Source organism: Engraulis encrasicolus, chromosome 23 (genome assembly GCF_034702125.1).
Source record: "Engraulis encrasicolus isolate BLACKSEA-1 chromosome 23, IST_EnEncr_1.0, whole genome shotgun sequence".
Classification (NCBI taxonomy): Eukaryota; Metazoa; Chordata; class Actinopteri; order Clupeiformes; family Engraulidae; genus Engraulis; species Engraulis encrasicolus.
This window is the reverse complement of record NC_085879.1, coordinates 38,873,706-38,886,205: the sequence shown is the minus strand read 5'-3', so window position 1 is coordinate 38,886,205 and position 12,500 is coordinate 38,873,706. Positions and strand designations below refer to the sequence as shown.

The window sequence follows — 12,500 nt, the reverse complement described above, 5'->3', positions numbered from 1 at the left end:
GCAGACAGGGCAGTGCTCGTCGCTCGATGCTTCTCGGAGATGTCGCAGCCATTGGAAATGCATTTTTTAAAGAAAGTCATACGGTATCTGCAATAGCAGGCATGAATTTTTAATGAGCATTCTTGAGATCTTTTTCTTCCTCCCCACTGTCAGGAGGTAGGGAAAGGGGGGGTGTGCCGGGCTCTGGCGTCAAAGACTGCGACGTAGGGCGCTGGATGCTGAGGAGGAATTTGCCAAACGAGCTGCTTAATGTGTTTTCTATTTCTCACTTTCTCCAACAAGCAATGACAATCCATAATTCATAAGGCATAGTGTGGAGCAACTTGTCTATGGTCCCGCTTTTTTTTCCCCCTTCCCCTCGCCTGCCTGCCTGCCTGACGAACCTCCCTCCCTCCCTCCCACCCACACTACTTCCCCCCCATCCTTCCCCATCACCTTTAAACACCTTACACACCATCCCCACCTCAACAAGCAGCCACCGCACGTCCTTTGGCTCTTTTTTAAATATTTTATCTCGACCAAAAGGTCTGACACAGCAATGAATTGATCACTGTCACCGGGCCCCAGCCATAGAAGGAGGACACTCTCTCTCCCTCCCTCTTTCTGATTGACAACCTTTAAAACTCATGGAAGACAACAAAAGGGGGAGAAAGTGATCACTTATCCTGGGTCCAGGGAGAGAGGGGGGCCCAGAATTGGGTCCTCAGTACATTGCATGTATTGGGCTTGGGGGCCCTTTTCTGATGACTTGGTCCCGGGGCATGGGGAAACCTGCCAGCGGCCCTATAGTGGGCTGACACTTCAGAGCATGGCAGCGCACGGCGCCTGAATAATTGCTTAATCGCTCAAAGTGTAAGAAATAATATTTCCATTGCAGATTTAGACGTTTTCGGGTTTAGATGTATTGGTCTGAATTTATTTTTGTATGATTAAGGGAGGTTTTGTGGCCGGGAAACATTTACAGTACCAACACACCAGAAACAAATCCATTCATTTGTCATCATCCAAACTTGCTGTTCTAATTTCTCACAAATTACCTGTTATTTAAAGTCATAAATAGAGTCCACAATTTAGGTTTTTTATTTTCCTTTACCAGGTGGCTATTAGAGCACCTGAGGGACGTTAAGGTTAATATTAGATAAAACACGTGCGCAGCGGTTGCCCTGACAATACTGAAGTGGATGTGTCCCCATGGAAATAAAGAGCCCTAGTGATGAGACAACATCCTGGATGAAAAAAAAAGACAGAGGAGAGAGCACACAAACAGACCACAGAAGACCAGCAGCTCAGGTAAGTGCATGTGAAAGATGGGCAAGAAAAAAAACACAGAGAGTGAAATAGAGATGGACTGAGTATATATATTGTGTGTGTGTGTGTGTGTGTGTGTGTGTGCGTGCGTGCGTGCGTGCCTGCGTGCGTGCGTGCGTGCCTGCGTGCGTGCGTGCGTGTGCCTGTGCGTGTGCGTGTGCGTGTGCGTGTGCGTGTGCGTGTGCGTGCGTGCGTGTGTAATAGTGAGGGGGTGTTGTTGCGGTCCTCACCTGATGTAGTAATCGTTCCTGATGAGCATCAGGTGCTGCAGGATGGACAGCAGGTAAGGCTCCGCTGCCGTGTCTCTCACCATGTTGGACAGCAGGTGGTAAACCTCATTCATATCAGTGCACTTGGGGTTAAGGGAAAAAACACAACACAGCGCAACACAACGCAACGCAACACAACACAACACAACACATCGCAAGGCAATGCAACGCAACACAACGCAGCGCAACGCAACGCAACGCAACGCAACGCAACACACTACCATACAAGAACCCATTCTGACAACAGGAAACGCATCAGAGATTCACATGGTACATGAGCTACAACTTCAGAAAACTGCTATGGCATCACACCGGACAATGATTCCATAGCAATAAAAGCATCCCCACAGGGCAAAAAAATGCAATCATATGAGCAACACAACACACAAAACCTTATTAAAGCCATACGTATCTTAACATAGAGCATAATCATTTTCTAGCAATCGTATACTGACATACAGCATTTGCCTTATAATGACATTCTAAGAGTCAAGCCAAGGGCAAAGCTAACATAATATTGATGTATAAGGAACACATACAGACTTAGAAAAAAATGTAGATATTGATAAAAGCAGTCTGGCTGTCTTTCTGAAAGAAGCAATCAGTAAAGCAGTGAGGACAGGAAAGACAGCAAGTCAAAGAGGAGAAAAAAACTATTTAATACTTAAAACCATCAAAAATGGATCTCTTTTCAAGACTTCCTCCTGTACTGTATGTGTTAGTTGGCTTGTCCATGGAGGAGAAAAGACACTTTCTTAAACTTGCAAAGCATATTGATTAAGTGTCCAACTGTGCCTTTCCCAAAGGAGTCGGGCCAAACAGCTTTTGATGTCTAAAATAGATGTGGCATCAGATAGAACATCATTGTCTGATCTGTTTGACGGCTTTTGTCCGAAAAAGAAAAGGTTGTTTTTTTGTCTTTGTTTTTTTTTCCTCTTCTTCTTCTTCGCTCCCCCATCTTTCTTTTTTCTTTCATTCTGCCATTTCCTTTAGAAAATTGCTCAGAGCTATTTATTTAGGAAACAATCACAACTGTCACAAGTGGAGACATGTGAAACTAACTTCAGAAAATAATTCCAGCGGGCTCCTTACAAATTACACGCCATGAAGCTAATCTAAAAATATGGATATAGCTATTTTTCTCCCTCCCGAGATAATGCATTTACAGCATGCAATATTCAAGTGGGGATTTTGAACCAGTATCACGAAAGAGAGAGAGAGAAAAAAAAGTATTGAATAATCTATTTGAACATCCCCAAGATGAAAAACAATCACAAGACACACTGGGGTAAAAAAGTAGCCTTCTGGGTTATTCAAATTGTTTGCTCGAGCAAAAGAAATCCCCTGTGAGTATTCATTTTAGCAAGTGTACAAGGGCGAAAAAACAAATATTATGAAAAGCCATCTTTTAAATCTCTTCACTGACATACCACAAGGGGTTGGGGAGGAGGAATGGGGGGGGGAGTGGTATTTGTGCAGACGTAACTAAGCAAGCAGTGAATAAAAGTAAAAAAAAAAAAAAAAAAATGTTTGTCCCTCATCACGTTTGGACAATGTCTGCAGAAATCAATATGGTATGAGTGGCAGGGGCAGAGCTATAGGAGGGGCAAGCAGGACATTTGCCCCTGGGCCCAGGGCCCTCCCGTATTGATAGCGGAGGGCCCTATTGTGACCTCGGCAGGCTGTATGGGGGGCCTTATCAGTGTTTTTCCCTGGGGCCCGGTGTGCAATTCTTCCGCCACTGGTGAGTGGCATGGTGCGGTGCGGTGGCTGGAGGTGGATGTGTTGTCACCGGAGACAGCATCTGTTGCCTCCACTGCTGCCACTCACCTGGCCCTCTGCTGCCTGGCACAAACACAGGGGACCAGCTTGAGAAATGACAGACAGGACAGTGCTCTGCTCGCGCAACATCATGCCGCTGCTGTGAAATGCAGAAAAATACAGCTGCATAACCCTCCTTGGCTGGCGTTTTTTAGGATTGTATGCGCAAAGCATGATTCATATACAGTACACTACATCATATGATGTTGTTATTTGAAGCAATACATCTGTAGAATTGTGTTGGAATAAAGGAGAAATTAATAAGGTTGACATGTCCCACTCAGTCAAAGCCAGAGTTTCACATTCGTGGAATGCCCACATAAGTGATTTTTAAATGTGTTTTGGACACCCAGAATCCTATCTCCAACATGAAACTGCACTACCGGCCCAGGCATTATGAGCTACTGCCAAAGGCGGAGGGCGCCCACCCAAATGACAGTGCATGTTGTTTGGACAGACAGTGTTGCTGGTGGGAGGGCAGAGGGGGGGGAGAGAGAGAGAGAGAGAGAGAGAGAGAGAGAGAGAGAGAGAGAGAGAGAGAGAGAGAGAGAGAGAGAGAGAGAGAGAGGGAGGGGGGGGGGAGAGAGAGAGAGAGAGAGAGAGAGAGAGAGAGAGAGAGAGAGAGAGAGAGAGAGAGAGAGAGAGAGAGAGAGAGAGAGAGAGAGAGAGAGAGAGAGAAATGTCACCGCAATCTACACAGCTGCAGCAGCAGACATGTGGAGATGGGAAGCACACTGTGACTATGACATCACATTACGCCACATTACATTAAAGTATGTTACATTACATTACATTACATTACATTACATGGCATTACATGTATGAGGCACTTTTATTCAAAGTCACTTACAAACTAGTTTTTTTTTGGTGTTGTTGCTGCTGTTGATTTTTTGTTTGCTACAGTATATAAAGTGGATTAAAGCAGTGTTTAGAGCACAGGAGATTAGTGTCATATATCGCGAAAGAGAGGAAGCTTTACTAGCTCCGTGACGGTTGAGAGTGAGATGACCCTAGTGACTGGTCTTGTAGCCTCTGGCAGCTTATTCTACCTTTGAGGGACAATGGCAGACAGCAGTTTAGACTGTCCAATGACCAGGGTGGGATTTATTGGGAAAAAAAATACACAGATGGAGGAATACTCTTTTGATTTTATGCAATATCAATGGAGCTACATGAAACAGAGAAATGATATAAAAGAAGTGGAGATATCGAAACCAGATGGGGCTATGATTACGTACATGGCTACAACTATGACCAGAGAGACTGGATTGAACACAATCATTAAGACAGCCGCAATGTGTTCAATTTAAGGTGAATTAGTGTTAGCGTTTAGCACAATTGTGTTGTTGTCATAGCTACCTCCATTGATTCTGAATGGCTGACAATGTTAGCTTGTTAGCTTACCTTACAAACACATTCAATTATTTTTGTAGACTTCAAATCAAACTTAAATTATTTGTCATTAATAGCCATTATACACAACAACACCCTACCCAAGATTTTTTTTTTTTTTTCATTTTGAAGCTTATAAATAAAATGCTTGTGCTTGACACTGGTTGACACGCCCCTTTAAGCAGTCCGGAATCTGTTCACAGTTGGCACCCATAGCAATCCATTGGCAGATCTGAATTATACTCTTAGGATCTCTGACTATGACTATGGCTATGGCTATGATGACTATCGCTGCAGCTGGGGCAGAGATGGGGGCTGAGGGGTCAATCAATCAACACCTTAGGACCTGCATTAGCATTCATGAACGACCGCTATTCACTTGCACACACAAACACTAACACACAAACACACAAACACTAACACACAAACACGCACACACACGCACGCATGCACACACACTACAGTAGATAGGACTCAAGCTGAAACTCAACCAGCGTCAAAACAGTTCATATTCATAAGGATAAGAGGGCGAGGGAGGGAAGGAGGGAGGGAGAGAGAGAGAGAGAGAGAGAGAGAGAGGGGAGAGAGAGAGAGAGAGAGAGAGAGAGAGAGAGAGAGAGAGAGAGAGAGAGAGAGAGAGAGAGAGAGAGAGAGAGAGAGAGAGAGAGAGAGAGAGAGAGAGAGAGAGTAAGGAAAAGAAAACAATGCAGAGACAGAGTCAGAGCAAGACAGAGAAAAAGAAATAGAAGATGCCCAGGAGACAGAGTAAGAGAGACATACACGGAGAGAGAAAAAAAACAGGGAGAGAGACGGACAACCACGCAAACCCACAAGGCACTGCCGACATTATGCTTGCAACTTGCTGATCAATACTGAATTGTCCTTGGAAACAAACATTGGCCCCCCTCTAATTTGGGAAGCTACTCAAGCAGATCATTAGGGCCAGGTGGGGATTTTTCTATTATTTCCTCCTCCGAGCCTCCACCGCTCTGTCTCTTTCCCTTCTCTCACCTTCGAGCTGTCACTCAACGATGCCTGGAGGCGGCGACGGCAGTGCCTGTCAGGACTGGGGGGTTGGGGGGGACAAAGGTTATCCAAGAGAACATCTGTGTGCCGCTGGGTAGTACGAGGCCCCGCCACGCTCCACCCCTGTCAGGGCCAGCGCATCTACAAGTCCTGAGAGTGCCGCGCTGAATTCATAACGAGGTTTTTTTTTTCTCCTTATTATTTTTGGGGGCCGACTGGGAACCTTTCTTTCTTTCGTTCTTTCTTTTCTTGTCTGTCTGTCCATCTTTTTTTTTGTTTCTTTATACCTTACGGCTAAAAAAAACGCGAGCAACCGCAGAGACTGGCGCAGCGCGTGGCATAATCAAACTGGGAGCACCGTGAGGTGTTGAAATATTCGTAATGAATTACACCATAATGAGAGCGACCAAAAATATGCCATCTTATTACGGATGGAAAGGCAATAGTGAACACGTACCTGAGCAACAGTTAGAACTGCATGATGTAAACCTGTAACTGTAGGAGATGCTAGTATGTACGAGTGGTCAAGGCAGGCATGTGAGGAGTTAGGAGCACCACAGGTTATGCTAAAATATACTGCCCTACAAAGGCATAGTGCAGTAACTACGCCAAAATTGAAACCGAGGAAAATGCATGCAAACCCTTGGTATTATATTATATTATAGGTTGAATATTATACATAGTTACTGCAAATTTGACATAGCAATATCTCTAAAACGGGACACATTTGGACCATAGGGCTTTGTCATAAGATCAAGGGGTTGTAATGAAGACCATATTTAGTCTAAACTCAAGTTTGACAATAAAAATGTAGTTACTGCACTTTGCCTTTGTATGGCACTATAATGAAGACCTTTGCTACGTGGTGCAGAGCTGGGGGAACTGAGAGGCGGTTGAATCAAGAGCAGAATGCAAGGATGAGGCAAAAGAGTAGTAGGAGAGGAAGGGAGGGAGGGATGGAGAGCGGGATAGAGTGAAGAGGGAAGGAGGTGGGGAAAGGGGTTGGTTTATTTACCAGGGCCAACCCTTCGGATGGAATTGCAAAAAAAAAAACAAAAAAAAACGCCTACTCAAATCCCCTCCAAATGAACTAGGGGCGGCGGTCGCTAGGCCCTGCGTAAGCTCGGTCGAGACACAAACAAGGCTCTCGACGCTCGCTGACGGATCGCCCTGGAAAAAGAAAAGACGAGAAAAGGATATTCCATCTCGGCATGGATGTCGTCGAGGCGGTGAGTCAGCTCCTCTCTGTCCTCCTCTTTGTTCTCATTGAAGACTTTCAGCTGGATGTCGAGCTCCTCCATTTCTTTGCTCTCCAGATCCTGCAATTCACAAAATTGCATGCATGGATGTGGACTACTCAAAATCCTCCCTCCATACAACACACACACATGCACGCACGCACACAAACGCAACACAAACACACACGCACACTCACGCACACACTCACGCACACTCAAGCACACGCATGCACGCACGCAAGCACGCACACACACATACACTCAAACGCGCACACGTAACATACACACAACATCCAACTCATCCTTACACTACCCTTCTGACTCAAAAGACCAATGAAATCTTTCATATTCTTCTGAGGCATTTCGATGGTAAAAATTCATATGATGGGCTGAAGAGAATTCTACTTTGCATTCTGTTCGATTGTGGATCACTCTACAAAGCGCCGTCTCAGTACTGAAGGCACACACAGAGACAACCATGGGATTTCTTTATGTGTAAAATGTGTCAACAAGACACTTAAAATAGGGATGGTTTCCCAGTCATGTATTCAGTCTAGTCACGCATTTAAAATCACTTTTATTTCTCAGTGGCAAATCAAATCAGTCAATTATACCACAGCCGTGCTAAACAAACTACATCAGTCTGGCAAAGTCTGGCAAGACATCTAAAAAAGGCAATTACAAAAATACAGCTAGTATGTGTAATCTGGAATAATCTTATTCTCACACTGGATGTCTGGCCACTCCAAAGTAGTCATTGTGAAAGAAAAAAAAAAGTCAAAAACTCAAAAGTGGCAGAGCCTTCATCACCGTCTACTACACGTACGGTATAGTCGCAGGAGGCTCAAGCATGTTCCTGGATCAGGTATTCAGACAGAGTGTACTCTTGTCCTCGTCTCTTTTGTGCCCCCTCTCTCTCCAAGTCCCATGGTGCACTACTGTCTAGCATCCCAGACATGCTTCTTCTTCTTCTTCTTCTTCTTCTTCTTCTTCTTCTTCTTCTTCTTCTTCTTCTTCTTCTTCTTCTTCTTCTTCTTCTTCTTCTTCTTCTTCTTCTTCTTCTTCTTCTTCTTCTCTAGTCTGAAAAGTCCTGGGTGCTCTTCAAGACTTCCCTTCATGAATCATATCCAATGGAAAGACTTCCATGGAAAAGAGTCGGCGAAAAAAAGCCAAAATGTAGCCCAATTTCTGTGGCCATCAATCATGAACCTTGCTCCCCGGGCACACCATCTGTCTCGGGCACGGCCGGTGTAGGGAGAGAGAGGAATGGCTCAAAGGTGCCAAAAAAGCACAGCCACACAGAGGGCCAAAGCCTCAACTTGAGACTCTGCATTTGCATGCACCTTTGTCTGGCATTCAACCACACCACATCACCCATCCACCCACCCACAACACACCATACACACAGACACACACAGAGACATACACAGACACACACAGACACACATAGACACTCACAGACACGCATAGACACACACACAGACACACACAGACATACACACACGCACGCAAGTGCGCGCACACGCACACACACACACACACACACACACACACACATGCACACACCACTCCCACCAGCACCACCACCCACCTCGCCTACTTTGATGCTATTTTTGGTTTGGTGATGGCTTAAAAACCTCAGAAAAATCATTCATCGTAATTACAGAGCAATATCAAATTTAATTGTCCTATTAAAGTTGTGAATACATTATTCATAAATTACAATAACGCAATCACATGCAGGGTGGGTGTGGGGGCTCAGACAGAGATAATTACAATGATAGCTACAATAATAGGAGAAGCAGTCAAAATGACTTATTAACAAGTAGGAAATACCCACACAAACGAGCATCCAGACTGATGGAGCAGCCTCGCTGTGTTTGTCTGAAGTGTTTGCGCCGAGATCTTTCACTAATTGATAATGATACCAGTGAAACCTCTCTGGCGTTTTTTCCCCTCTCTCTTTCCTTTCTAATCATATCCCTTTCATTCTCATTTTACATACACCATTGCTTGAGACATTCTGTATTGTTTTCCTTTTCTCTGTCAATGTCGATGTCTTACCAAATGTTTTTCATTGTTTATGGATCATTGACGTTTTTTTAGTAGTAGGCGTCAAAAAATGTTTTTTAATGTAACTTTCCCTTTAGAAACCTGCATGGATGAACTTTTCTCCTTTGAGTCAACTTTTCCCCGATATCCAAGAGCACCCAAAACTTTATGAACATTCCGATGACCAGCCACCTGTGTGCCTTTCATGGTTTTTTGTTTGTTTGTTTGTTTGTTTGTTTTTACTGGACTATATTAGAAACATATTCATTGATTGTACATTGATTACCAACTATTAACGAAATGAAATATTGCATTTTGGGGCATTAGCTGAGGCTGTACCACCTGAAATCTTCTATTTAAAAAAAAAAAAAAACATCAATGACCCTTACACCATGGCCACACACGCGCACGCACAAACAATTCCTCTCCCATCAGGCTTATAATGGCTTTTGGAGAGCAAAACATCAGTAACAAAAGGCAATTTTGGAAAAAGAAGACCATGGTGCACACTACAGATTCTTACTGAAAAACTCACTTCTCGTCGATGACCTCTCAAGCATCCCCAATATCACTGAGGGTAGTGGCAGGCTCACAGGGGTGGTTGCTTTGAAACAACACTCTGGTGCCCCATGTGCATGCCACGCAGGCTGCCTATTGAAGCTCTTGCTAACTTTGCCTCACACTGCTTCCTGACCCTGAGATGACTCCACAAGGAGCTGTGATGGACTTGGACTTGTCAGCGGCTCTCAGTTGCTGGCCATGTGTTGGAACAGTGGGGAAAGTGGAAAACGAGGGGAGGAGGTCGAAGACAACCTGTCCTACCGCTGTTCAGCCCCAAAAATACATCTTGATGGCTTCATCACCAGATAGAAATGTGTTACATTTTCATTTGATAGGGGATGGAGGATTAGCTTGATGTTAGATATCAGACAATAGATAATGCAAAGCTGGAATTTTTTTTCCCCCAAGTGAACCTGACGAAATAATGGCAAAATGTTTTATATTATATGTGTGTCACTTTTTTTTTTTTAAAAAGGAAGAGAGCAACAATACGCCACAAATGTGCTGTGATTCATCAACCCTGTTTCTGCATTACTTATGACTGTGCATCATCAGCACCTGGTCATTGGCTGTACACATTGACAGTAAATAGAATGGACGCCAAATCAACGCTATTTGCCATTCAACGCTTTGAAGCCAGATTTGGGAACATTCCAACTTACATTCCACCTTAGCAACGCCAAACGCAGGTGCTGATTGGACAACAACAAGACTTCTAACGGTCAATCAAACCATGTTCTGATGCTCATTGGTCAATTTAACTTTTAATATCTCTCTAAAACAAAACATCACCACAAAAAAATCACCACCCTGGTAAGTTGGAGAGCAAGGGGACCTACTAGTTGAGCGAAAAATGATCCCCCTGGAGTGGCATTTAAGGGAGATACAAGGTTTTATGTCTCTCATAGGAATGAATGGGATTTGGCCATTTTTTGGTCTTTTTGGGTCCAACCTTGGCTCCAACTTGGCTTCAACAATGAAATAGAATTTTGGCCTCCATTCTATTTACTCTCAATGGCTGTACATTATGGGAACTTCATTACTTTAATACTTATGCTTATCTACGCTTATCTATTTGTTTATTTGCTGCTTGCACATCCTCCCATGCTTTGTCCACGCTATGGGGTTAACTGGGACTGACCACTGTTGATGGATGACATCTGTTTTTGTCCAACGTCTTGTCTATGTTATGGGGGAATGTGTTGCTTGGGGTAAATGTGCTTGGGAATCTGACTGCATTGTGTTTGTTTTCATGTCTTACGCTCCTCTCACTAGAAGAAATTTCCCCCATCGGGGATAATAAAGCTACTACTACTACTGTTTTTTTTTTGGTTTTTTTTGGTCATGTTTACTAACCGGCAGGATCTTCTTGAGACCACATCGCAGGAACTCGTTGCGGAGATGTATCCTGAAGTCCAGCTCATCTGGGGAGGTCACCAAGGCGTTGATCAGCTGCATACAGGCCACCTGTTGCAAGAACACAAACAGTATCTTTATAGTCACATGTAACGGCTCTTTTCACCTAATTATCCAGTTACAAGGGCGGAGCCATTACTATTTGGGTAGCAGCTGCCAGTGCCAAGTCATTCAGATGGGCTATACATGGGTTCTCTGTGTTTATCAACACAATGTTATGAGGAGGGGCAAGACACTGTTAGCGGTTTCCAACAATCAGAGGTTGAGTTGTGGGCAGCTAGGTTCGCGCATTCCGGTTATAAACAAAAATTTAGAACCCATGTATAGGCAGCTTAACAGGAACCCGAATACCTTGCTGTTGTGTGCATGTCAATTGTATGCATTTGATGTTGGGGATATGCCACGAAAAATTCCCATCGACCAAGTCGAAATGGCAATAAACGTCTTGAACTTGAACTTGAACTAGAAGACCTGAAATGCTGTTGTAGCACGAACAATTGCAGTAGGCAGGGTAATAAGGTGGATGTATTACTTCATCAATTTACTGGTATTGGACCAGCACTGTTACTTGTCCTGTCGAGCACTTGATGTCAGTCTGTAAATGTCAGTCCTGTGTATGGCTACGTCCTTCATGGTAAAGAGAGAAAACGTAATTTCAATTTCCTAGGCAGGCTGCCTATTGAAGCTCTTGCTAACTTTGCCTCACACTGCTTCCTGACCCTGAGATGACTCCACAAGGAGCTGTGATGGACTTGGACTTGTCAGCGGCGCTCAGTTGCTGGCCATGTGTTGGAACAGTGGGGAAAGTGGAAAACGTAAAGAGAGAAAACGTAATTTCAATTCCCTTGCATGACCTGTGCATATGAAGAAGCTGACAATAAAAGCTGACTTGACTTGTCTTGACACACTGCTGCAGTAGGAGCCATTGGTAACATATTTCCTTGACTACACTAATGCAGCGTCCTTGAAAGGTATGGGCAATCTCCATTAATCCACCACCCATTAATACCTAAGGTCCCATTGAGGTCACATGGTACGCTCATGGAAGTTTGCTTTTTGGTGGGTGCATGTCACATGTGAGGTGCATGTGACGAGAGTCTGTTAACTTTGTTTAAAAAAAAAAAAAGGTTTACTCCATCCCTCATATGATATCGCAGTTTCGAGCTAACTGAAGAACATCCCGTGGAAATTATGCAGATAAAAATAGGCTAGGTTTATTAAATTATTTTTCGCTAGGAAGGAAATGAAGAGTGCATTTTAAATGAGGACCAAGTGTTACACTTCAAAGAGTGAAGAAAATAGGGTAAAATGGGGTGTGTAAAGATGAGAGAAATTAAATATCGTCGGCGAAAGGGTGAGACCTCACCAAGCCAGAGAGGACGGGGAGCAATGAGAGGGATTGAGCAGATGTGCATTT

At 44.0% G+C, this 12,500-nt stretch overlaps 1 protein-coding gene across 6 annotated transcripts in view; it reads right to left on the bottom strand.

Annotated features, from left to right (window-relative positions):
• diaph2 (diaphanous-related formin 2) overlaps window positions 1-12,500 on the bottom strand; it is a 642,359-nt gene that overhangs the window by 420,042 nt on the left and 209,817 nt on the right. For all 6 annotated transcript variants that reach the window (XM_063190038.1, XM_063190036.1, XM_063190039.1 and 3 more), the window contains 3 exons: window positions 11,024-11,134; window positions 7,017-7,135; window positions 1,539-1,655 (listed from right to left, as the gene is read on the bottom strand). In XM_063190038.1, the coding sequence (XP_063046108.1) occupies window positions 1,539-1,655; window positions 7,017-7,135; window positions 11,024-11,134 (347 nt within the window). The remainder of the gene's footprint in view (window positions 1-1,538; window positions 1,656-7,016; window positions 7,136-11,023; window positions 11,135-12,500) is intronic.